Source organism: Protopterus annectens, chromosome 1.part1 (genome assembly GCF_019279795.1).
Source record: "Protopterus annectens isolate FY-2018-M chromosome 1.part1, PAN1.0, whole genome shotgun sequence".
Classification (NCBI taxonomy): Eukaryota; Metazoa; Chordata; order Ceratodontiformes; family Protopteridae; genus Protopterus; species Protopterus annectens.
This window is the reverse complement of record NC_056726.1, coordinates 183,879,086-183,907,030: the sequence shown is the minus strand read 5'-3', so window position 1 is coordinate 183,907,030 and position 27,945 is coordinate 183,879,086. Positions and strand designations below refer to the sequence as shown.

Sequence of the window (27,945 nt, the reverse complement as noted above, 5' to 3'; positions counted from 1 at the left end):
TGTTGAGTGGTTGATGGGTTTGATAGGGCCAGGGTTAGGGTGTACATCTCCACAAAGGGCTAGTTTGCAGGCGATTTGCACTATGGTGTGGAAGATGTTAGTATTATATAAGTGGTATTTGGAGGGGAAAGCAGTAACAGCAGTAAATGACTAAAGGAACCTGAGGATAATTATACCAGATTAAAAAAAACATTAAGCAAACCATAAGAAAATGGAATGGAAGTCTGGTGGAGTACTGTGGCTATATGGGAGGAGGCATCACCTGTAAATAATGAGTTTTGTTTCTGTACAGAAACGTTGAAAGTCGAGGCCACAATATGAAGAACTTTGTCACCTCTGGAGGCTTCATCTTCATAATTTTTATCTGTCATGCTTTCCTGTTGTATACATAGGCTGCTAGGTAAGGTTTCTGCTGTATTGCACATTTGCCATAAGTGTCATCCTTACCAAGCAAGATTTTGCCACAGATAGGAAATAGATGCTTTTAATGATCCTTAAATGTCCATTTCCCATCATTTTCTTAGCCTGCACTCATGTTGCCTTACAAATCAAAATGTTGCTGTAGGGAAACAAAGGCTGCAATACCATTGCATCCAGCTCAATGAGTTTGGCTGTTAAGAGTGAGCCTCCTCATTAGCACCTTAATTTTTAAATTGCCTCTCAACTACTGTAAGGAGTTAGAGTAAGGTAAAGACCAGTCTACACTCCAAATGTCTTAGGATTTCTTGGATTGTCCTTGATAGTAATGATGCAACACCTCATAGTAGTCATGTTCTGACACTGTATTTAAATATTGAAGTTCAGTGCTATATCACTTTCATGCAGTGCCACTGCTTTGTCCGTTAAACAGCTTGCAGTCTGTAATACACTACCAGTCAGTCACAGTTTCAGTCTTCTCTAAACAGCTAAAGATATTTTTGCATCAGCTAGTTCAGTGCAGCAGTTGTGGTTCAGTCACATGATGCATATTATTGATGTATCTGTGTAATTTGCAGGTGTGCAGTTAACTGAGTTTCTTAATGGGGTCGTTAACAGTTACATACAAGAATAGCAACATTGTTACAGAAATAATAGTTTGTTTCATAAGCGTTGATTGCCTTAAGTTATTCTAATATTGTTATTGTTTTACTCTGTTTTGTTTAAATTTACTTTGTAAATAGCTCTTGAGTGAAAATGGCCTTAGTGGTCCAGTTCAGTTACCTGTAAAACAAAGTAAAGGGAAGATGCAGTAGAGACAGCTGCAGTAGTACAGTCTGTCCATGAAGCAGTTTATTTGGATTGAGACAGAAAGAAAATGAGATGACGAGAACTTAATCTGTATGGTCTTGAAAGAAGTTAAAGAAGGAATCCTTAGTGATAAAGATGTCTGAGAATAAGAGGAAAAATTTGAAAGTACAAAGTGCTCTACTGTAAAGAGAAATGTAAGGGTATATTGTTAAAGGGCATTAGTGTGAACAGAAAAAAACTTGAGCGGTATCCTCAGGGAGAGAGGAAGTGGTAGTGTTTCCATTCTGCATGGTCCTGGTTAATACACTCCTCAAGTACTGTTTTTAGTTATGGAGACCATAAAAGCACAGGAGCATCAAGCTGATAAGAAGGAATCCAGAGGAAAGATATCAGAAAGATGTTTGGAATAGAAGGGAAGAGATGTGACTAAAAACCAGAGGAGCTATAGCTTTTCTCATTTGAGACCAGGAGAGAGGTGTGTTTTGGGGGGTTATGGTGTTAATGCATAAGAGCATGCCAGGTAAATGTCAAGGAGCCTTCCTGAACTGGAAGGACAACTGGGGAAGGATGATACATAGGCAGCAGATTGAAGGTGTTGACTACTTCCTCTGTCTGAGGACATACTTCACAAAGTGTTAGACTTATGGGATGGATTACTAAAATGTGTAAGACTCCAGTGCTTTTGATGGAAAACAAATCCACAGTGACTATCAAGACAACATGGGAATGATGCAGAAAGAGTAAGGGAAAGGGGAATGCAGGGTTGGAAGACAGGTAGAGTAACTGCACTTGAAGGACAGACTTATATGTTTATTGTCTTCTGTCAAGCAGATAACAGATTATTTCATAGAAAGAGCAGTTACTGATTGGAGTCGCTTTCATGAAGAGGTTCTAGGATTAAACAAAATAATTCCAGGGTGCATAGGACAGACAGACATAAGTACTTTCTCACAGTGGATTAAAAAAAAAGAGATCAGCTATAATGTAGAATCTGCAGCTTAACCACTAGTTAAGCAAATGGGTATACTAGATGAACAGATGGTCTTTACCTGCCATCAGATTTGTATTTTTATGTAACTGAGACCACCAGTAATAGATACGTTTCTTGGGACTTATCTAGACCTTGCAACATCAGGATTTGTGCCCTGGTGTCTAAACTCCTTCCAAGCTCAAGCTTTTTGATACCTGTAACCACTTGTTGCTGCTTTTCCAGATCTTGTCACTGCCATTTTGATGAGCGTCTCCAAACAGCTTGACTATTTAAAGTGCTCCGTCTTTAGCGGTTTTCTTCACCATTAACTAATTTTCCCTCCTATCTTCACTGCCTTCCCTCTCCCTACCAAGTCACACTGGGCCATTAGCACATTTCGACTGTGTTTGTCTTTAAGGTATTAGTTGGCTAGTGTAAGAATTTCGTATTTGACTCAGTGTTTTTTAGTTAAGGGAAAATAAGGGAAAACGGGATACAAAAAAGTAAGCATTGTGAGCACAAGATTCCTCACCACAAGACCAATGCAAATTGTGCTATTTGTTTCATTAAATCAGAAACTGTAATATTTGCAAAAAATTCAGTGTGTGCATCTTAGCAAAATTTTAAAAATAAACTTGTAGTGAAGTGCATACTGCTCCCTGTCTCTGCACTGAAGGATCTCCAAATAGCTCTGTCTCAGAAAAGAGAGGAGAAAAGTAAAGCAGAGGATCCTTCGAAGTTACAGAACCTTTCTATTTTTAAAGCTCCTCTTTTGTGTATCTCCCCTTGGCCAGGGGTGAAATGCCTAGTGTCTCTACTCCATTTAAGTTTTCATCTCCATCTTTGAGGGGCTTCTCCGGTTCAATGGAAGACTCAGTGCTGAGACTTCAAGCAGGTAGTTTACTTACAGAAAAGATCTCTCTGGCCTGCTTTCCTCAATACCTCCATCTGTAGCTTCAGTTCAGTTACACAGATCCTTGAAGAGCCCTAGTCAAGTTTATTGGGAGCACACAATGCCTATCTTTGTCAAGGTCCATCTTCGGTAAGTTATTATCTTGGCCCAGCACTGCCTATTGTTGGCTGAGAGTCTACCCAAGTCTCCCATCTGACTGCTTCAGCACCAGTGTCATTGATACTGACCCCTTCATTATTGAATGTCACTATTTCTTCAGCAGTCATGTTGGACTTTTGACACTGATTGGGTCTGCACCAATGGTTTTGGTGTTTTTCTGTGTGTCAAAGTGTTCAGCTTTTCACTCCTTAGGACAGGAGGATTCCTTGCTTGACTCCAGAAGTTTTGACGTCAGTGGTCTGGTAAGGTTTATGTCTGGAGTAACCTCAATTTCATCTGTGCCAGTGTTTCTGGCCCTGGGCATTTTTGGCAGATTCCATGACAAAGAAGGAAGCTACATTTAATTCACTTGTGCCCATAGTGTCAGCAACATTGACTCCACCCAGAGATACCACAGAGGTTGGACAGTTTGAGTTGACCGTCATCCAGACCCCCTCAGGATCAGAGGATTATTAGGCCTATTCTAGTGAGGTCTGACAATCACTGTTTACAAGAAGTTTGGACAAAGACTTCCACCACAGCCCCCTAAGGAAAGTAAAGTACAAGAAGAAGCACACAGACTACCCTTCAGAATCCCTCACTGTGAACAGATACCCTTGATGAAGGGGAGGTTCCCCCAAAGCCCCTCTATAGGACATGTCCATCAGTGAAATTTTGGAAATGATGAGACAGGCGATCACAGCTAGTGGTCCACACCTCCCCTGAAAAGTAGTTCTTACAGGAGGCCTATGATTCCCCTCCCACAGACAGTCAGGTAGACATGGTTTGCAGTAAAGTATGAAAGGAACTGGACCTAGTTGAGCCCCATCTCAAGGAAACCAGACAGAATCCTTCTGTCCCAGAGAGACAGGCCATATTAGAGCAAATAACCTCTTGTTGACTCCAGAGTGGTGGCTGCAGCCACAAAGAAGGATGTCCCAGAAGATGCCCAAGCTATCCATCCTCCTAGCAAAGACTCCAGGATGATAGGTAGTTTAAGGAAGTGAGTCTATGCATCCAGTACATTCTCTGTCAGACTGCTGAACTACATGGCACACGTGATTTATTTTCAGAGGGAGATTATTCATAAAGCATCAGAAAATCTGAAACAGTTGACTTTTGGAGAACTCTGAAGTTGGAGACTCAAGTGGTTACTTTAAGTACTAGTTCTTATCTGACCATGAGTTTCACACACAATGCAGTGGATGGGGCAGCTATATCCTCAGGTTCATTCCTAATGATGACAAGCCTGGATGTGACATCAATTTCCCAGACCTTTTTAAGACAGCGTTTGCCAGTGCCTCCTTTTATGGTAATACACTGTTTGGGGAGCTAGTCAAGAAGAGACTCCTTGTGACCAAGAAGAAAAAAATGGTCTTGGTTGTCCTGAGTTGTATTCGCTGCTTGAGAGGAGTTTGTTGTCATCACTAGAGGATGCCAAGGCACCAGTCCTGATGTTCCAGTGGCTGTTCAGAGAAATCTAACATTCCAGTAAGTGTGTAACTTAAGTTTTTGTCTTGGCTGACTCATACTTAGCAGTGTTTCAGGTAAATTAAAATAAAAACACAGTTTGGTAATGTCAAGTTTTACTTAACCTTTACAAAGGTAAACACCTGTGATCATTAGTAGTTTCTACAAATCCACTCAAGAGCCTTAGAAGGGACAGGAAGCAGATGAAGAACCAAATAAGTTATTGTGATAATGGAGTATACCAGTTCTTTGGGCCAGTTGTTCTTTATTTAGATTTTGTGTGAAAATTATATTGTATTCATCACATTCCTAGGGGTTTGCTTTAACTCATTACAGTCAAGTGACAGTTCCAAATGTTTTTGCAGTTACATCCTATTTACTCTTCTAGGTGTCAAATATTGCTTCTTCAGATTTGCGTTAATAATTCCAAACCTACACTACAGACAGAGTGTTAAAAAAATTTCGTCGTAGAGCTTACACAATGGCAATTGCTTTAACTCATTACAGTCATTTGACAGCTCCAAGTGTTTTTGCAGCTACAGCCTACTTACTCTTCTGGGTGTCAAATATTGAGTGTTAAGATTTGCATTAATTCCAAACCTACACTACATACAGCGTGTTAAAAAAAATCATCTTAGAGCTTACACAATGGCAAACACAACAGCATTGATGTTTGATCTGTCAAGTGCAGGTAATGATGTATTCATTTTTCTTAAAGTTATATTTATTTATACTGTCATAAATTTCATGTTTTTCTAAATAAGTGGCAGCCAAGTGCCACATACAGAACTACATAGCCTCATATGAAAGCTCATTGCTGCTGACTGTGTGCGCAACTTGAGTGATTGCTGAGATATTGTAAGTTGTTTACAAAATGTAGTTAGTGTTTACTATGACTTATAAAATCTGTTTTAAGACCTACAACCTAAAGAATAATATCACTATAAAAATAGTTTTTGTTGAAAAGTTTGCCATTTACACTTCTTTGGTAACTTCTGTGATTACAGAGGTATGAGCATTTGGTTGAAATGTGAAGACATAATTTGTTAGTGTCAAAATGCTTAGGCTCCGCCCATTGAAAGTTACAGTGCAAACTTCCAAAGCTCCATCGGTGAGAATGGGTAAGATCTAAGTGATTTGTCTGTTTTCTTACTGAACTTTTATTTATTTTTAGAATGCTGTTCAAGGAAAGCCGAAGCGTTCACAGGCATTTGACTGCAGTTCCGTAAGTACTACAATGCATTATATCCCTTTTAATATATACTATTAAACACTATTAATTGTTCAAAAGTACTGGTGGAGTATCAAGCAGTGAAGCTTTCCTTAGATGTTTTATTGTCCTGGAGGTGTAGCATTGACTTTGTCTGTCTGTATTCTGATTTGCATTCTACAGGCAAATAAGGATGCACAGATTAGTCAAGCCATCAGCTAAGGTTTCATTTACTAGATTAAGAATTGTAAAACTTCCATACAGGTATGGCTAAAGTACCCAGTAAAAATTCTTAAGAATGCAAGACTTCAGGTTTTAGCAGCAAATAAGGTTGTATTTCCTTTAGCAGCAAAGAGGGTTGTATTTCCACAAGCAGAGAAGCAGAATGTTTGTTGTAAAATGCAAGAGAGCAGGTATTTGAAACTGGTTATATTTTGGAAACTGTAATCAGTAGTGCATGAATAGCTTGGAATCTGTCAAGGGTGTTTGTGACATTTCTGCAAAACTGCCAGTACAACTAGACTGATGTCTCTGAGGGGTCTTTAAGACAGTCAACTTTAACAATGAATCAGGTAATCCATTGTTAACACCTTTTGGCAATATTGGAAGTTTGTTTAGTATGAGGTTGCCTGTTGTTTAATATGGAAGAAAAAGTGTGAATAAGTTCAAGCATGTTGTGGAAAAAGTCCAACACACAGTGCATTGGAAAGTTTTGTTCCTGTGCCGTTAACACTTAAAAAAAAAGTCTTAAGTTTTCTTTTTTTTTCAGTCCTTGTCTGTGTTTGGCTTTGAATTAGAGTGTAATAACTTCATTTCTTAGTAAACAAAAATAGGGCTTTTTAGAATTTTTTTACTGTTCCTATATTTAATTCTTGACCAGTTACCTGTCCATCACCAGCTCAAGTGGGCACTAAAGTGCAGTTCATTGTGTTTTTTTGTCATTTCTCATCCACTTTGGCATGCTAAACCTTCATGAATTGTTTGTACTGTAGAGTTCAGAATGTGCCATTGTATTCTTTTAATGCCATTAGTCTTTAAACTGGTACTGCAGCATTCCACAGGAGATAGTTCGTCATACACAGGACCTTTGGCATTGATTCCAGAACCATGCTGAAGGCTGCCATCTGGACTTCTGACGACTGTCTTTCTAAATGCTTTATTTTCACTTTCTTGTGGAAGAAAGTTTATTTTTTACTTCAACTGAAAATTGTTATTGAAAGTCAGAATGCTTGTGGCTGATTATTTAAACTAGAATTTGTCTTCTTTTGGCTAAAAAATGTGCTGTTTCCTACCGTTTCTGGCTTTTCAGTCAGAAAATGTGATTTTAGAGTCTACTGGCAAAATAATTTCAGCTCTGTCCTAGGGTATACTTCAACAGCCAAACAATAGCTCCTGTGCTTTCTCTAATTGTTGCTTCTTGAATTAATAAATGTCATCATGTTAAGTCATCAAACATGATTTCCTGTGGCTTTTGAATTTAAAAAACTCACATTTTTTGTTTCAGTAGCTGTATACTTCCAGGGAAAAAAGTTTCATCAACTTACTGTCCAGTTTAGGTATCATTGTGTGGATATCATGTGGCCTAGCCCAAATCTTCATGGAGCAGATTGTGCAGTAGTGCTCACATTCCAAAAACAAGGTTTACCAAACTGCAGTACAAAGAATAATAGAAGTAATCAGATTAGAAAGATTCAAACTCATCTAAATGATTAGGCAATAATAGCAAAAATCCACTTGTATATGTAGTTGAATTCCATTTTCCATGATTTACATATTATACCTTGTTGAAAAACGGCAAGTAGAGTGCAGCCATTTTCCACTTCTGTTTTTAAACAAGCATTTGTACACATTTTTTAAAGTTTGATACAGCTGCAGTATAGCTATTTTAAAAAGGAAAAGAATAAAACATGAAGTACAGTTAGCATTCTCTTAGTTTATTACAGTCTGCTTTCTTATACACTGCACATTAAGGAGGCCTGTCTACACTTTTCATTCACAAGGCATTCAGACAGTGTCTTATGTTTATAGTGGAAGCTGATATTTGCAGTTCACTGGTTCTTGCTATTTAGCCTTGCTATTGCACTGTGTCTTCACCATGTCTTCACTACACTTGTTTTACATCTGAAGTTAAAATACATCCACATATGTTGATAGCCAGTACATACGTGCCACTTACAGATGTTGCAAAATGCCCTAAATGATGACATTCACTTACATTCTGTACTTTGGGATTTCCTTGAACTTCCAAAAGTAAATCCAGCCTGCAACTTTTGACAGTGTAAAACATTCCTGCCTGTGTAACATGGCCTGCAGAGCATCTCACTCCAAGGACGAACTCTTTCTAGTGAGTCTTTATCTCTGCCTGTTTTTTTTTTTTTTAATTTGAGGTCCTCACAAGAGTCCCAGGATGGTCCCCATACTAAGTTGCACGTGAAAGAAGATCCAGTTTTACTTAAGTCCCTGGAATGAGTACAACCAGCCACTACAACAAGTGATGCTCTTATCTGTGAAGGATGGTTGTTTGGTGAGCAGCAAAAGCACATGTAGCTCATCCCAGAACCAGATTAGAAGCTTGTTTACTTATAATCCTGACTGCACTTGTGGGTAAGACTCACAAGCTTTAGTTTAAAGTGAAAGACAGATGACAATGGTTTTGTTAACAGACACAAAAACATGAAGGAGATGAAGGCTACTGTCAGCATGCTTCATGTCTTCCAATCTGTGCTTGGCCCATTAGGTTTTCAGTTTTTAGCAGACGGCATTAATTATGTAGTACATCAATAAGCAGGATGACAGTCATTCGTACACCATCTGTAGTCTTTCCATGGGGGTTTATGAAGTGACTGTCAGTCATAACTGCAGGCCATCTGCATCATCAGCCATCATAAATCAGTAGCTGAACACCCGAGAAGAGAGATAGTAACCTTACATAAGTGGCCGCTGGAAAGTTAGACATGTTTATACCATGTAAAAAGTGAAACACTGCAGACACAGACCTGCTCTCATCTCACAAGTACAGTCAGAGATGAAGAGGTTCTTTTCATGGTCCCTTGTCAATCAGCCATAACTACAAAGGCTTTCTCAAGCCACGGGAACCAGAGCTTTATTTTCTACCAGCTCAGTTCTTTCCAGATATTCTTTTAGCTCAGTCAGGTTGGAGACGGAGGGAGAGATTGAGTGGATGACATTGGCTTGGCGCTCAATAGGGAGAGGGACAGTTTAGTTTACTACAGTGTTGGTACCTACTGAGGAAGAGGTGCATAGCATTTAGCTTATCGAACAGGGGGAGGGTGTGCCTGGATGTTTTCTCATGGTGGCTTCAGTGGGGCATGTGGGCAATGCCCTTGCCTGTGTGATTGCATATATCAGCCTCTGGAGGAAGGGTTAAGAGCATAACAGCAAAAACCCTAAATGTTACCCAGATGATTGCATTCTGTGATCAGCTTTCACCCCATTGTGTGAATGAATGGGCCAATCTGTCAAGGGAAGGCTAATGGTTAGCAGACAGCAGAGAAATAATTTTTAAAAATTCACTCTTTCCAGAAGTTCTTTCACAGGCAAGAAAATAAAAGGTGAAGGTCATCCTAATACGGTTTAAGATTAGCATCATTTTCCCAGCTGATTCACATGACCAAAGAAGACGCCCTCTAGGTTAATTGCATCATGCTTACACAGCAGGTTGAATACTAGCACTTGTCTACCCCAGGCTTAAAGGAAAACACCATCTTAGAACTAAAACAATGTATTTTTTTTCACTCTGCTTTTGTTTCCTGAGCTATTTTAACACATCAAAAGCACTCTTACTGCTTCTTATAAAATTTTAATGTTTTCTACAGAATGGCTGCCAGTGATGCTTGACATATTAACATGATCTTCTTTTTCTTCAAGCCTTTCTCTTTCCCGTAATCCATTTCAGGTCTGCTTTTATACAAGTCTTGCTAAAGTTAAGGAAGTAATGGTCTTTTCCTATCCCATTAACACATAATAGGATTAGCATCAATCACTGACATCCTGTATACCTTCTGTAACAGGAGTCCTCCTTTTATTTCTTGCATGACCTTCATTTGTGTGTGTGTCAGGGCTTATTTTATGGTATACTATGGAGTTGTGCAGCTGCAACCAAAAAAGTAGCTAAATTGCAGGCCTTTTTTTCTAAGTATCTTCTTGTAGTCCAAGATGAATTGACCACCCCACTTCCCCCACAGTTTTGCCTCAGGTGTCAAAACTGTCACTGCTCTTGTATGATCTTCGCATTTTCATGTATAAGTGACAGTTGCTAATGGAAAGGAAATTATTTGAAAGCAATTCTGTTCCCCAGTGCTGTGGAAAGATTTGTATGTTCATTCATTCCTTTCTTTATATAAGTAAAGTACTTTCTGTTTCCTAATATTCTAATGAAAAGGCACGTAGCACATGTAAGCTAAAGTAAATTCAGCTGTATGTTATGGTTGCCATCAGTTGTTACATTTCCTTAGTTGACTAGGAAATACTTATGCTCTCCACTTGTGTAAGAACTAACTCAGTCAGTGGAGGATGTTTCTCTGCAAGGATCTGTGCACCAGATATGCATCCTGCTGTGGAAGGGAATCGTACAAAAGCATAAAAGACCTTCTAAACAGTATCAGTGCACCTAGTTGATAGGGTTGCTTCTTGTCTCACTTCCTATAGAGAAGTCTTGATTTGGGCGGTTTTGTCTTATTGTGGTAGGAGGCCGTAAAATGGTAAATGTGTTGATACTTTACAAGAATTACTAGAAAAAAATATTTTCTGATTTTTCTCCAAATGTCACAGACATCTTTGATAATACATTTAAGTATTCTTTAAATGTAAATTAGTATAAACAACAAACATTTAAAGCTTAGCATTTCAGTACTGTGATGCTGCTGAGTAAATTTGTCAAAAGAGCTGGCAGCTGCCTTTAAACCACTGATAAATATTTTTTTTCTGTTTTGCTGTGAATGGCATGGCCACACTGGAAGCATCTGTGAGTTAAGTGAAAGTTCTCTTCATCTCTGCGGTAAAGACATACCGCTCAACCTGTTAACATCAAAAATCTGGACAAGGCCCATGAAAAATAGGTACATAAAATTTGAATACATAATTATGTAACCTGCCCACTCCAATGGACTTGTGGGATGCCGACTTTCAAACACAAAGTGAAGAACAGACAACCAAAATATGGCACCAGAGTCTCCCTACAGCCATTCCAGTGTCCCATTACCTGACTATTTTGTCCCATTTACCATAAACACTATGTGCATACTGCTTTACTTCCACAATGACTATTTGGATTTTATTTTTACATTTTACAGCACAATGCACAAACCCTAATAGTCATCTGCTAAACAAAGCAGCACTGTCTCACAATTAAAATAGACTTGGCATTAAAACTCCTCTGCCCTTGAAACTCACATTCATAGAAACAGCATTGAAACCCACACCACATCCAAAGAAAATGCATCTGGTTAGTGGTGGTGGGTAAAGATTACCTTTGGGCTGTTTTCAAATCATTGGCCCCTTGCACACAAAACATGACACATACATGTGTTCTTTGATGCACCTTCCTGTCGGCCCCATGGTTTAAAGTCTGTGACAAACGGTATTATTAAAAGCAAACATCAGACAACTGTCCATCATAGTACAGCTGTGCATGCCAACAATGACATGAATATAAAATAAGCCTGAGCAATAGCTTATTAAGTTATGCATGCACGCAAACAAAATATTTCAAAGATATTAGATGTGCTTTTAGTATGTGTAAACAAAAAAAGTGCTGAATTCAACAAAAGCCAAATCACTTAACACATGCAAGAGTATGCAGCAAGCAATAATGGTGCTTTACTGTAAAACTGCAGAAGAAGCAAGCACCAGGAATCACCCACAAAAAGTAAAGGGTTCTGAAATAATTAATACTAAAGAGATAATGCACTGCAGCAATAAATGCAAGACTTACTGCAAACACAACGCTGCGCCCAACTTTCAAAACCGTTCTCTTGATCATGCAGTTGCTCATCTGTAATGGCATGGTTGGTGCTTGGGTCAACACAGTGCTGAATGAATCACTGTTTTTTTTTTTTTCTTTTACCTGCTGTTGGAGCTGGAGGTGGTCTCAGTTCTTATCCTCTTCCTATTTGGATCCTGGGTGTGCAGAGTAGACGCTGGGCAGAAGTGGCCCAGGCTCTGCCGGCTGCTGCACACTGCACTGGCTGAAGAAACTAAGTATTTGCTTTCTTCTTCTAAGTTGGGCTGCCTTGACTTAAGTTAAATTAAAGTTAAAAGAAAAGTCAGACTTGTCTTCTCATCCTCTGGTCGCTTATCAGGATCGCTGCGAGCAGAGTATGAGAAGACAAGTCCAACTTTTTTTTTTTTTTACTTTAATTTAACTTGTCAAGGCATCCCAATTTAGATGAAGAAAGCAAGCAAGTAGATTTGTTGCTGCCGGCCACCCACCAGAGGACTTACCACAGCAGCACTAACCTTGAGGGCAGGCACAATGCAGTATTCTTCGAGTCCAGAAGTCCCAAGTCCAAGTACACCACATTTGCGGAAAAGGATATGAGCCGTTGTACCGGTACCTTTTTCCCGATTTTTTTAAACAGAAAAAATGTGTTGCTCCAGTCCACAATGTATTCAAAATTTGCACACACTCACTCTTCACATAAAACATCCAATCCACTAAAATGACCAATGCAATCTTCTGAAGGCCATGCCCTGCGCGCACACACACACACGCGTGCACACACAATCCCACCTGAAGCAGCCCAGTCCTTCTCGCTCCGCTCGCACACTGCCATAGTAATAGTATCCAGAAGCAGCCCAGTCCTTCCCGCTCTGCTCTGCAATAGTAGTAGCTAATTCCAGACATTAACACAACGCAAGTCTTTTCCTGAAGCAAGCCCAGAAGATAAGTCCTTCCACTCGCACAGACGCAAGTCCTTCCCACTCGAAGATCCATTCAAAGCAGCCAGCTGGAAATGTGCACGTGAGCCCTTGAGCTCAATTCCGACAGGGTGACGGAGCTGACGTCATTGCACACATGATGATGTCAGCTCAAAATGTGGAAAAGAAAGATTTAAAAAATAAAAGCTGGAAAAAATTGATAATGAAGGGGTGCCAGTCTGGAATCTTGGTACCCCATTATTTGACTCCAAAACTCAGTACAAATGGAATTATTCGGTACAGTTGGGAGGTATGGGTAAAGACAATGGAAAACAGTTTCACACCTCTCTCTCTCAGTCTGTTTTTTTACAGCAGTTGCTGAGCTTCTGACATCAGCAGGACTAAATACCTGTATAAGATTGTCAGCAGTACCTGACAGGGTAAGCTACAGATTTCTGTGTCTGTGGCATTTCATGCAGGTGTAGACAAATTCCTCTGCAAATTATGTGAGAAGCTAAGCTTAAAACGTGTGTGGTCTTTCCCTCTCTTTTATTCCAAGTCAAGGAAATGAAAAGATCTGATGTCATCCTTTTCATTCTTTAACATATGGTTTGGGATCCGACCTCAGATCTGACTCAGCCGCATTCCACAGACTTGTGAATCGAACTCTCCCCTTTACCCATAATGCCCTAGTCAACTTACAGTACTTGAGATTTCATTTGTTGCCATCTCGCATGGAACACAAATCCTTTCTCAGAAGCCTTTTTCACTTGTTCGAACATTTGTGAGTAGTTTTTTTCATCAGGAAATGTTATCGAATTAACTTTCTCTATATCCTTCCTCTTATCTACCTAGTTTTTCAGAGTTTCTGCTTGTTGGCCTTTTCTTTCATTTTTCCTTTTTCTACCTCGTAAGGTATACTTTGTTGCATACCATTGTTAGTACCTTTTTTCCTTTATTTCTACTTTTCCTAACCTTTTTAGGGTAATTATCCCTAACATTGTTGGTAGCTTTTGCTATATTGAAAAAGAAAATCTTTCCCCTCTATCCTTCATCCTTTTTTACAAAACCATGCCTGAGAAGTCAACAGGATTTAAAAAATGCATTTCCCGTGGGGACAAATTTCCAAAGTCTGATGCCCACAGGATGTGCGTTTACTGCCTAGGAGCAGCACACCTTGATACAAATCGTGCTGTCTGTGTTACATTTAATTTTAGGGTGATTGATCCTGATTGCAGATAAGAGGACTAAGTTGGCCCTCAAGGGATTGCTACCTCCTTCCTCCTCCTTTTCCAGAGCTGAAGCCCTCAGCAAACATTCAAATGCTCCATTGCAGCCTGGAAAGAGGTAGTCTTCTATATGTCAAGACTACTCCTACCTCTATGATTTTTGAGCCTCCTCAGAAAATTTGAAAATCTTTGGATCCTACTTCCTCAGATCCAAAAAGGAAAACCTTGGATCCAGTAGTTATATCAAGCAAGTCACCTGAGCAGTCCTCCGTTCCAAAAACCTGAGATATGACCTCTATTGTTGCAAAGACTCCCAGAATTTGCTCACCCGAGTTTGTGATTGATCTGGTGTCTCCTAGGCTCCATTCCCCCCTTTCTGTCTGAGGAAACACTCTAAGCCACAGTCCACTATCTTGTCTGTCAGGTCCTCCAGAAATCTTTCTGAGGCCGAAGTGGATAGGATAATGAGGAAGTTCCTCAGGGCTCAAATTCAGATGAAGGTTATTCCGGCTCCATCCCTCATTGGATCCATGAACCTCCCTTCCACTTCCCATATAGTGATATCTCCTTCTCATATCCATCCCATGGTTTCAGAGCCCTCAGATCCAAGAGTCCAAAGAGAATTGGTATTGGAGCCGAAGACAATTACTTCTTTGACTCCAACAGTTTCTCTGACTGGTTCTGCTCTTTTTCCCTTGGATTGAAATGAGTCCCGGAGTCAAAGCATCTGCATTGGATCCAAGGGGGGCAGGATGTACTTGGATATTGTTGGAGCTGTCCTTGCTCCTCAGAGCCACTGCACTAGAAAGCTCTGGTCTGGCTTCCTCCTTGAAGCATGGATCTTTACAGAGAAGGACTTGTCTGTTTCGGAAGTTCCATCTCGAGTGGACTAGCCATAGCTTCTCACGGTCCGTTTGCCTTTGAGGTAGGAGATAGGGTTTTCTCTTATCAAAGAGATGTAATCTCCCTCTCTTCCTCAGATCCCACATCTATTCCCCCAGCGGGTCCAAGCTGTGATCCTATCAGATTTATTCCACAGGGACAGCCAGTGCCAACTAGCATCCAAACAGTTGTCTTAGAGGAGCTTCCCCTCTCTTTGGATACCTTCCCAGAGCATCCCACGGAGGTGGTTCTCAGAAAGAGAATGTACAAAAGAAAGCACATAGATTTCCCTTTGGAATCTCTCTCAGAGGACACTGACTTCGAAAGGGAAGAGTCCCCAGATCACCACCTGATGACGTCTCATTCAGATGCATTTTGAATATCCTTAAGCAGAATGGTGGTTGGTCTTCAGATGCTCCTTCTTCAGAGAAGTCTGCGTTTTTGGAGCCTTTTAATTCATGCCCATTTACTTTTTGAGTGACTTCCCCAGCTGATGAGCTTATCAACCTAGTCTCTCCTCGGGCATGGAAGGAACCAAACTCACTCGAATCAATCCCCCATCGTTCAGACCACCAAAAGACAGACCTCATTGGAGTATAGGAGTCCCTCTTGATGCTATGATTGTGGCAGTAGCCACAAAAAAGGAGCTAGCTGAGCAGAGCTCCTCTAGCCATCCCCCTAATAGAGAGTCGAGGATGGTGGACAGATTTGGAAAGTGCTTATTTGCTTCAGGGGCCTTTGCCCTGAAGTCCCTGAATTGTTGGTGCATTTTACAAGGCTGCAGAGGGATTTAACTAAGAAGCTCTCCAAATCCCTGTTGGAGTCTGTGTCTGTGGAGGACTATAAAAGACCATCTTCACAACTGTCCAGTCTGTTATCCATTTCCAGTGCGTCCATGAGGTTGATATCCCATGCTGCAGAGAGTACCTCATGGGCTGCTGGTTCAGGCATTGCAGTAGTAAGACACTCCTGGATGCAGTTATGCTACTTTGTGAAGCTTTTCAAATCTTCTTTCATCAATGCTCCTTTTGATGGAACATCCTTGGTTGGCCCTTCAGTTAAAGAAGTGATTTCCTGCAGTGAACAGGAAGGAAAGCCCCTGTCTACCATAGGGGTTCACTTTTCTACTCCTCAATGATTTTTTTACCAGAATCAAAAATGGGGCAAGAAAATACGGTTCTGTAAATCTCAGGGATCTTTCCAGGATTCCTGTGGGGACAGCTCTGTCAGAGGCAGAGGGGGAGTTCACATGGAAGACGCCGTCCTTGTGGCAGAGAAGTCCCGCAAAAAACAGAGATTCCGAGATCCCTTTCCAGGTAGACCCTGTCAGTGCTCCTGAAAGGTTGCCCAACTGCTCATATCTGGAGGCATTTGGGGGCGCTTGTCCTTGCACCCTGATGTGTGGGCTTCTATAACAAAAGATTTTTGTGTACTAAAAATAATATCTTGAGATTATTTTATATCATTTTTCCAGATTCCCCTAACCAAAAGAAGTAGGTTTTTTGAGATTCCACCCAGTCAGAAAGAAGCTGCAGCTCATGAGGTTCAGAAGCTGCTGGACAAAAGAGTCATCCAGGAGATCCCACCAGACCAAAGAGGATTCTTGCTCAAGGTTCATTTTAGTGACAAAGAAGACAGGGGACCTGAGATCAATTTTGGATGTAAGCAACCAGAACCAATTTGTGAGGAAATCAAAGTTCCAGATGGTCACAGTTCAGTCCATTCTGCCATTTTTGCACAAGGACGACCTGATGTGTTCATTTGATCTTCAGGATGGTTACTATCATGTCAATATGAGCAGATGCTTCCAAAGACATCTGTGCTTTCGGTTGGGAGCTAGTCACTATCAGTTCAGAGCCATGCCCTTTGGTCGCACCACAGCCCCCAGGGTGTTTTCCAAATGTATAGGAGTGGTAGCAGCTCACCTGATACTGCTAGAATTCCGAGTATTTCCATGTTTAGATGACTGGCTCCTCTCTGCCCCAACCAGGCATCTTCTAGAACAGTCAGGGGACTATTTGCTCCAGCTTTGTCAAACACTAGGTATTACAGTCAATATCTGCAAACCAAACTGCAACTGGTATAGAGCCTGGAGTTCATTGGTGGCCAGTTGAAACACACTAAATCAGATTGCTTTTCTGCCTGCTCATCAAGAAGATAAGAACAAGGTTCAGCAAATCCTTGTTCATCCTGCCCCCCCAGCCATACTTATCCATCGGGCTCTACGTTCAATGGCAGCTGTTCTAGTCTTATTTCCCATAGCACATGTCTATATGCGTGTTCTCCAATGGACTGTAGCTGTTCGGTGGTCTAGTCCGCAACATCCTCTATCTTTCCCAGTCAAACTTATTCGGGTATGCAGAAACTATCCCCATTGGTGGATCCAGTTGAACGACATTTACCAGGGCCACCCCTTTGTTCCTTCTCTTCCAGCAGTCATGGTGACCGTGGACGTCTCCCAGCTGGGGTTGGGGGCATTTATTGGGAAGGATGATCCAAGACACAAGTTTCCCTCAAGAGACCAATTTGCACATCAGTGTCCTAGAGATGAGATCAGTCCTATTAGTGTTCCTGGCATTTCAAGATGTTCTCCCTGTAGGGACTGTTGCGATTCAAACTGACGTGTTCTTAGTCTGGTACATCAAACAAGGGAGAAACTGATCTTATCCCCTGTGTCGAGAAGCTATCAGGGTGAGGCAGTGGGCAGTCTCCTCCAGCCGCTTTCTAGTGACAATGCACATTCTGGGAATATCCATCGTACTAGTGGACAAACTCAGCAGGTCAATTCTGATGCTTCACAAGTGGTCTCTCAGTCAGTTGGTGGTGGGTAAGATTTTCCATCATTGAGGTCAGCCTTGCTGTGATCTCTGCATCTCCCCACAACAGGTACAGGAGGTATTTTGCCCTGGTCCCACTCAGGGGGAGTTACTGAGAGATGCTCTTGTCCATGTTTCCCCTCTGGTCTCCTATATGCCTATCCCTTGGTACCTCTGAAATTCTTACCGAAAGTCAGTCAGTTGAAGAGCTTAGATACCCTCATTGCCTCCTTTTTGGCCTTGCCAAGTGTGGTTCCCCTTCCTTTGGGCTCATCTTTGTTATCCCCCATGGATACTGGACCCCAGTCCAAACCTTTTCTCACATCCCTCTGGGATGAACTATCCCAGTATTCTACGCTTCATACTAACTCTATGTTTTTTCCAATTTGATTAATAGCTAAACAGCCCAGGCTTTCCTCCCTGGGTCGTCATATACTTAAGCTTCTACTAGAATGATTTACAGGAGTAAATGGAAAAGATTCTCTATTTTGGCCCTTAAAAAAGAAATTGACCCTTTACTGCTTCTAATTCTTTGGTACTGGAGGCTTTAGCATCTCTTTCTGAAAGGTGCTACTTTTTCCACAGTCAAAGTACAGTTTGTTTTCCTGAAATCCTTTGTCCTGTGTAAGTAGAAACATAGTTCTCTATGCATATCTAAAAGATGCAGCATGTAATCTCCTTTATTTGAAAAATTAGGGAAGAAGATAAGCAAATGAAATGTTTGACTGATCTTCAACTGAGAGGCTGGTTCATAAGGTAACACTATCTTTGCAAAAAACGATGTAAGGAAATTTGGATGATAGATCCTGGAGTTAAGAAATTCTCCTTGAGGATGTAATAAAAGGTTGTTGTGTCAACCCCTGAAGTATGACTGTCAAAATCCAAGGAGGTGACAGATCCTTCATTGGAGGCCTGAGTAAAAAGGTACCCTTTAGGAAAGCGTTGCACAATTTAGAAGAATAATCTTTCCCTCCTGAATGAAAATTTAACATGGCTGCTAACCAGATGTTTGTCTGTCTCTCACCAAACAGATTTGGATCACCAATTTCTAAAGTTACCCCGGACAAATGGATTACTAATTGCATTTCTTTTGTATATTCCCAGCAAGGTCTCTCCCTTCTAAATCCTCTTAAGGCACATTCAACTAGAGTCATGGTAACTTCTTATGCCTTCTGGTCTAGAACTTTCATTGATACTTATGGAGTAGCTACCTGGTCTAATGCCCATGCCTTTATTGCTCATTACAATCTAGACTTGACTTGTAGAAGTAGAGCTGCGTTTGGTTTGGCAGTTCTGTGGAATATCCTTCCATGAAGGCCATCCAGGATTCACCTAGCTGGGGACTCTATCCCATATATTGAGGAAGAATAAAAAGGACAGCATCAGATATTAAAGTTATGTACTCATCATATCTGTGCTGTCCATTTTCATTCTTCCTCAACTCCTCTCTCTCCTTCTCCCTTCCTGTCATCTTCTGAAGTGATATAATGGATAGTTTGGAATATTTTTTTCCAGGGGTGAACCTTAGCTTTGCCGTTACTTCCTTTTTTTTTTAACTATATATTTTGATCTGTAAGGCAGTAAACTCGATCTAAGATATTGTAGACTGAGAGAGTTGGATCCACAAGTCTGTGGAATGCAGCTGAGTCAGAGCCGTAATCCATATGTTGAGGAAGAATGAAAATGGACAACACAGATGCATAGTTATGATGAGTACATAACTTCAATTTTTATAAAGTACAAGTGGGTTTCTGGTACCGACACAATACTGGACCACATTGTAGGGAGTGTAACAACCTAAGAGTTGAGTTAAATTTTGAGTTCTGCTTTAAGGACCTCAAACTGAAAGCTTGAACAGTATCTTGTTAGCCACTTTGATGTTCTTTGTGTTTCACTGTTGCAGTCATCACATTTGGGTTATCTGCCTGCAGGTAGCCCTCAGCCGGCCTGAATATCAAAGTCTTGGATTACTGTGTCGGCTGCTGTCTCTTCATCCATGACGTCCAGTCGTCAGGGGTATAAAACATGCAGCTGACGCCATTACATCAGTCTTTCTTGCCGAAAGGTGCCCAAAGCAGAAGCAGTTCACAAGTGCCAGTTGGCCGACTCCTGAAATTTTCGTTTTCGAGTTTCAGAACCAAAGTCTTCAAAAAAGCTAAGTACCCCATTGGGGATTCTTTTTCTTGCTCTAACCGATGTCAGTAAAAGTTAACAATTGTATTACCTGTGGAAAGCAAATACCTCATAAAGATTTTCATTCATACTGCATTCCTTGCTTAGGCCCAGACCACGATGTCCCTCGCTGTCAGTTTTGTAACTTGTTCAACCCTTGTACTATTCATTGTCAGCCTATATTTGGAGCAAATTCTTTTGGTACTCGGTTTAACTATCCAGAAATGGCTTTGGTAAGCCATCCCACTACCGCTGTTCTGAAAAAACGTAAGGATAAAGACAGAGACAGACTGAATAGGTCCAAAACTGCCGATGACGCTTCCGTTAAGGTAGTCGCCAGTCTGCCAGTACTTAGGCGCTTTCGCAGCCCCTGATACCCGCTACTTATGCCACGAGATGCTTCTTCGACTATGGAACCTGCGGATGTCTCTACATTGGATGGATCTGGAGCCACTGTGCAGGCACCGGCTTCTGAGGGTGTATTCAGGCCTACAGACTTGCATTTTAAACTGACACCATCTTCTTCATCCAGGCCTAAAACTCGACCCACGCCTAGAAGACCGACTTCCAAACTGTATGCTCAGGCCCATATGCCTAAAAAACAAATGCTTAGAATGGCTAAAGACCTTATTACCTTAATTAGAGGAAGCCAGCCTTCCCCCTCTAAGAGACCTAGAACTGATTTTCTTTCTGATTCTTCTGATCAGGAATCTGATATTTCTGTTTCTTCTGATTACCAGGATTTGCCCTTATATACCTATGAGGATTCTTATGCAGAGGACTCCATTCCCTCTGCATTCCCTCCAGAGGATTTCTCCTTTGGTGAAACCTTGCACATTTTTAGAGAGCATTTCCACTGGAAAAGCCAGGATTACTCTTGACTCCAAAAAGAGGCTTAGGGAATTCTTACTCCTCCCTCAACATAGGCCTTTAGCTATTCCTTCTGTTCTGGACATTGTAGATGATGCCTTCTTGGAATCTAGCATTTCCCCAGACACTTTACCTCCAGCTGCTAGAAAACCTGACAGGTATTACAGAGTACCTGAACACAAAGAATTACCGGAATTAATGTATTCTGCGAAACAAGTTGGTAAACCTACTTTGCAATGTGGTTTTGACTCTTTAGAAGCATCTTATAGGGCTGCAGTCACTGGGTCTGTACTTAGAAGATATGCTTGGCTTAAGGAGCAAAACTTACCAGGTCATGTTAAAGCTAAATTGCTGGATGCTCCCTTAAACCAAGACCACATGTTTGGCAGCAAAGCTGAAGAAGTCCTCAAAAAGATGGAGGAAAAAGCTAAATCTATGCAAACTGTTAAAGATTTCCTGCAAGTACAGCCTCCCAGATTTAGTAGGCATTGACCTTCAAAGAATTGGTCCTTTCCAGCCTCTTCCAGGCCTTCTCAGTCCAAACCCAGGAACAGCAGACCACCTAGGTTACAGTCTCATGCTACGCACAGGCCTAAGCAGTGGGGGGCTCCCACTTCCAAAGCAGGGAGTAGTAAGACACCCCCTATGGAAAAATGGCACAGTGACTTAACCTTAAACCTTCCAAGCCCTGCTCAACTACCTGCTCCTGTAGGAGGAAAGCTCGCCCTGCATGCAAAAAACTGGGAACTCCATTACCCAGGACAAATGGGTTTTGAATATAGTTTCCCAAGGATACAGATTCCACTTCCACACCCTACCAACCCCAAACGGTTGGCCAGACCTACCCCCAAATCAGTGGGCAGAGCCTCAACAGCAGGTTCTCTTTCTTCTAACTATCAGGGCTATTCAATCCGTCCAAGCAGAAGAAAGGGGACAAGGTTTTTATTCAAGACTTTTCCTGGTACCCAGAAAAGACAGCTCCTGGCATCCTATCCTGGACCTCTCTATTCTATACACTTTTTTTGGTAATCCCAAAATTCAAGATGCTAACACTTCAACAGCTGCATCCTATGATATGCAAAGATGCCTGGTTGGCCACTTCAGACTTAAAGGACGCTTACCTGCACATTCCAATAAGGGAATCTTGCAGGAAATACCTTTCGCTTCAGGGCAGCCTCCATGCACTTTCAGTTCCCTTAACTTCCCTTTGGCTTATCTACTGCGCCCAGGGTATTCACAAAGTGTCTAACTCCAGCCATTGCATTTTGCAGGCAGAGAAATATTCAGATATACCCATACTTGGACGATTGTCTGACACAGGGAGAAAGCCAGGAATTGCTATTAAAACATCTGGCATTCGTGAAGAAACTTCTGAACTCACTAGGGTACACCATAAACAAAAAGAAATCTCACCTAGTACCCTGCCAATAAATTGTATTCCTGAGAGCAAGCTTGAATACAACTTTCCAGATGGCTTTCCTCACTCCAGAGAAACAAGTTTATTTAAGAACCTACTTCAAACTACTGGCCACAAAAACCCAGCTATCTGCAAGCCATGGGGTTCATGGCTGCTTGCATTCTACTAATTCCATATGCAAGACTGCATATGAGGAAACAGCAATAGTATCTAAAAAGCCTATGGTGTCAACATTCTCAGAACCTCAAATCAATGATTCCTATCATTCCTTGTATAAAGACAGAGTTCCTTTGGTGGGCAGAGGCCTGCTACCACAACAAAGGGCTCCCTTTCACTCTACCCCCTGCCGCCCAAACCCTAACAACAGACACATCAGGCTATGCATGGGGGGGGCTCACTTGGCAGGGCAATGCATTCAGGGTAAGTGGAACCCAAGACAGATGCACCTGCATATCAACCAAAAAGAAATGTTAGCTGTATAGAATTCCCTGACAGCCTTCAAGGACCACATTCTTCCAGGACAATTATTGGTAAAGACAGACAACACCACAGTTATGTGGTACATAAACAAGCAGGGAGGAACCCATTCGTACCCTCTCTGCAGACTAGCCATGACTCTGTGGAACACAGCCTTGAGCTACCAAGTGCATTTACAAGCTCAATTCCTGCCAGGCAAGCTAAATTCACTGGCAGATGACCTAAGCAGAAACCTCATGGACCCACATGAATGGAAACTGGAGCCAAAAATATTCAACCCCTTGAGAAACAAATGGGGACCCCAGAGATAGAACTGTTTGCTTTCCCTCAGAACTACCAATTGGACAAATTCTGCACAAGGACTTCCCATAGTCAAGCTTGAAAAGTGGATGCCCTGTCCTTTACCTGGGAAATCATCTCAGTTTATGCCTTTCCACCTCTGCCTCTCCCCTCGAAGGTTCTGCTAAAGATCAAACAGGACATACCAAGGACAATACTGATTGCACCAGACTGGCCATGCCAGCAATGGTACCCCCTGTTGTGCAGTATGACACTGCTGGAACCATGGCACCTGCCTTAGACCCCTTGCTTGCTGTCCCAGGAGGTGGGCCAGATTCTGCACCCTCAGCTTCAAACCCTGAACCTTGCAGCCTGGTTAATTCCTTGAGCTGTCCAGTAGAATCACTCAGTAAGCAGGTGTTAGATGTCATTCTGGAGGCAAGGAGGCCTAGTACTAGAAAATCCTATGCTGAAAAGTGGAAAAGATACTGGAGTCAGACTCAAGGGGATGGGCACAACGGTGCCCAGCTTTCCTCATATTCTTCAGTACTTAACAGAAATGCTCCACAGGGGCCTTTCCTTCTCATCCATTAAAATTCATGCCTCTGCCATTTCAGCACATTATAATATTGAACCTCCCATCTTTTCTCACCCCCTGCTAAAGCAATTCCTCAGAGGGGCCAACAATTTAAGATCCCCCAGGAGAGCCCCTACTCTAGCCTGGGACCTTAACTTTGTATTGGAAAAGCTCACTCTCCCTCCTTTTGAGCCAGCTGCAACTGCAGAGTTGAAATTCCTCTCTTGGAGAACAACCTTCCTTCTAGCCATCACTTCAGCAAAAAGAGTGTCTGAATTACAGGTCCTCATGGCAGTGGAGCACTTCATTATCTTCCATGCAGACATGGTTTCCCTCAGGACCAATCCTTCCTTTATGCCCAAGGTGGTGTCTGGTGTGGTCCTTAATCAGTCCATTCATTTGCCTACCTTTTTTCCGAATCCACAAAACAAAGGAGAATGAATACTGCACTCTTTGGACGTGCACAGACAACTTGGATTGTATTTGGACAGGACTAAGCCTGTCAGAAAATCTGAACAGCTGCTAGTTGGCTTTGCTGCTAGGGCAGAGGGGAAGGCCATTTCAAAGCAAACCATTTCTAAGTGAATAGCCCATTGCATTCATTTCTGCTGTAAGCACCATGGAAAACCTACCCCACAGGGGATAAGATCATATTCCACCAGGGCTGTATCTACCTCTACAGCCTTTCTCAGAGGTGTCCCTACCAGGGATATCCTAGAAGCTGCTACCTGGAGCTCTGTATATACCTTCACCAAGCATTACCACATGACTATTTTTCCTAAATCCAGAGAATGGTATTGCCACTGCAGTCTTGCAGGGCTTAATAGCTGGCCCTAATGCTCTCTAACTTCCTCCTCCATTCCTTCGCTTTGGGAATCTACCCAAATGTGATGACTGCAACAGTGAAACACGAAGAACATAGTACAGGAGGCTCACAAGCAAATTTCTCAGTTACTCCAGATGGGAGGAGCTCATCTAAATGGAAAGTGGATACAAGACAAGTGGCCTGACAGACTACAGCATACACATATCAACATGAAGGAGATGTTGAGTCCCAGTTTGCATAATGGCTTTCAGTTGAGTTACTTCTTCAGCAGGTGTTGATTCTAACAGACAACACAACTGTCATGTGGTACATCAACAAACAGGGGGAACACATTCTTACCCATTGTGCAGGCAAGCAATGATTTTATGGGGGAGACTGCGCCAGCTTGCAACTAACTCTTCAGGCAAGGTTTCTGAGACATAATCTATCTGTTAAGCTTCCACTAAACCCCACCAGCAAAAGTTTTGCACAAAAGGTTACATCACACAGCTTGGAAAGTGGATGCAAAGGTAAAGAAGAGACAAGACAAGATTTAATAGCTTTAATAGCTCTCGCAGAAACTGGTACCCATTACTGAGGATGACTGAGGAGTCTAAGCAGCCCTTTTACCCTTTACCACTTCCGCTCCCTGTTGTCTCACTCAGAGGCCACCTGCTCAATGTCATCAAGCTTTCTTCATTCAACAGCATGGCATATTCATATTCTAGAGAGAGACAGGTCTCTCAACTTCTCAACAAGTTTTAAATGTGATAAGTGGAAGCTAAAGAAGACCTAGTACAAACAAAGTGTACGAAAAAAAATGGGAAGAGATTTTATTGGAATTTGGATTTCTGAGCCTAATTTGAGTGTGGCTCTTCAATATCTATCTTATTCTTGGAGGTTTGTCCTTCTCTCTCTTTCAATTCATGCTGCAGCAATTTCAGCTCACTATGATTGTGACCACCACACTTTTTCGCATCCTTGTTTTGTTTCTCAGTTTCATCAGAGGGGCAGAGAATAATAAGCTACGTAAGCTCTACCTACTCCTGCTTGGGATCTCAATTTTGGAAAACTTACTCTACACTCTACAACCTTTTTGCCTGCGGTACTGCTGATTTGAAATATTTGTCATTGGAAGACTTTTTGTTGGCTATTACTTCTGCAAGAAGGGTTTCTGAGTTGCAGGCCCTTATGGCAGTAGAGCCTTTCTGATTTTCCAACTAATCCTTCCTGCCATACTAAGGTGGTTTCTAGTGGCTTAAACCAAACTATTCATTCATTTGCCCACTCTGATCCAGATCCAAAATAAAGGGAAAGATTTTGCACACTTTAGATGTACATAGGCAGTTCGTTATTATTTTATAAGGACTAAGGACTTTCAGGCAGTCTCATTGTTTGTTGTTTGTTTTTTTTTTGAGTTCTCAGGGGCAAGGTGCTGTGTAAGTCAAGCAACTATCTAATGGATTGGGTTTGCATTTCATTTTTGTTATTCCATCATGGCAAGGAGAGATTCCAGCTGGGATTAGGCCTCATTCCACTCAGCTACATGAGTTCAGTGCATTTCTTCTAAAAGCATTATCCTTCCTCTCTCTACTCTAAGTCTAGGGCTTTTTTTGCCACAGCTATTTTGCAAGGCATGTTGTCAGCTCCGCTTGGACTGCAGCAATGTGGGAAGAACAAGGTACTATTTTTGTACTACCATAATGTATGATGTAGGAATGTAGAGGATCCACATTGCCTGCCTCCAATTCCCCTCCCTTCCTCTGGGTGGTGTGTGTGTGTAGGGTAGGATGTTATATTGATATTTATTATATATATCTGTATATATTGTTTTTTTTTTTGTGCAGGTATTTTGGGACTTTTTTTTTAGGGTCTTGGACATCTGGCAAAAGAAAAGACTGAGGCAATGTGGATCCTCGAACATCTACATTTATGGTAGGTACAAAACTGTACTTTGTGTACACTTACCATAAATGTAGATGTTCAAGTGTATTCACTGTTGCAGTCCTGGTTACCCTCCCTCCAGCCCCCTGACTTTTCTTGGCTCTACCTTTCCTTATTGTTTGGTGTATTTAAGCTTTCCGGTGTATTTGCTTTTTGTTGGAGGAGTACCGTAACATATAATTGCTTCCCATTGTGGGGGTACCTGACATCTGGGTCAAGAAAAACTGATGTAATGGCGTCAGCTGCATGTTTTATACCCCTGACGACCTGACGTCATGGAAGAAGAGACAGCATCCGATGCAGGAATCCAAGACTTTGATATTCAGGCCGGCTGAGGGCTACCTGCAGGCAGATAACCCAAATGTGATGACTGCAACAGTGAATACACTCGAACATCTACATTTATGGTAAGTGTTCGAAAGACGTGTGTGAATGGGTGTGCCTTCGTTGAAGGTTAAGCGTTGGGCTGGCACCTCGGCACCATAAAAATCGACTGCCAATCATTAGCGGACCGGAGTTCTGTTGTGGCGACCCCTAACCGGGAAAAGCTGAAAGAAAAACAAGTACACAACTGTACTTTATTTGCTCTCCCCTCAGTGGTCCACATCATGCAAGTATTTAGAATGCCAAGCCCCAGAAAGTCCAATTTAGCTGAGTTCATTTTCATTTTAATGTAGCAGGCAACAGCTAGCCTGAGCAACTTTTCTGTTATTATAAGTTCACAATATTTTGATCAAGGACTGACATATTCATCCATTAACGTGTATCTTTTGACATTCTCAACCTGTTTGCTCTTGATCATCTCCACCAGCATGTCCTTCCTGTGTTTGAATTCTTTTTTTGTTGCGTGCTCAAATTTTCTCCCACATCCTAAAGACCAGTTTATAAATTTGTGATACTCCATATTGCCCATAGGTGGGCATCCTATGATATACTGACAACCTGTTGAGTGTTTTTCTGCTTTGTGCTCATTAAGTGCCAGGACAGGCTTCAGCCCCTTTAGTGACTGTTAGCTAGATGACGTGTAAATTTGAGAATGAATTAATAGCTTCCTTTGCTTTTTATTGATTTCTGTTACCTGAAGCTTTAGCTGAATGAAAAAGGCTTCTCTTCAGATCATAATGACTTGAAAAAACATTTTTTGCACTAACTCTGTTGGAGTGCTTTAACCTCCATAACCCCTCCCTTACTTAAATATAATGCCTTTACTGTCGCATGGCCCAGGAGGAAAGAGAAGAACTTACCCACAGCAAATTACTGCCAGCTTGCTAATAGAAAATTCACCACTAGTGATTTTCTCTGTGAAATAATTAATGAAGTCAACAGGCAATATTTCCGATGAGTTAAAACCTTGTCCTTTTCACACTTGATGAGTAGTAGAGTAGCTTAATGAATAATAATTGTTAATATCTTTACACAGCTGTACTTTATAGTGAGTACCTCGTACAGAAGTGCCATTAGCTATTAGTTTTAATGCTTTATTTTTAAGGTTCAGTTGATGTGAATTTGTAAAGTCAGTTTTCTCCCTGTGATAGTTGCAACTCACTGAGTGACTTCTTATTCAGTTAATAGTTTTAAATTTTTACCTTGCACAAGGGTTTCTTTTCAGAATTTTGAATTTGGCTAAGTGTTAAATTCTTTCATTGATGTTAGTTAGCCAGCAGCATTCC

General features: G+C 41.5%; 1 protein-coding gene across 4 annotated transcripts in view; it reads left to right on the top strand.

Moving 5' to 3' along the window:
• The window catches only part of UBN2 (ubinuclein 2), a 2,968,476-nt gene that overhangs the window by 2,184,359 nt on the left and 756,172 nt on the right, over positions 1-27,945 (top strand). For all 4 annotated transcript variants that reach the window (XM_044074031.1, XM_044074022.1, XM_044074006.1 and 1 more), the window contains one exon: positions 5,893-5,943. In XM_044074031.1, coding sequence (XP_043929966.1) covers positions 5,893-5,943 — 51 coding nt within the window. The remainder of the gene's footprint in view (positions 1-5,892; positions 5,944-27,945) is intronic.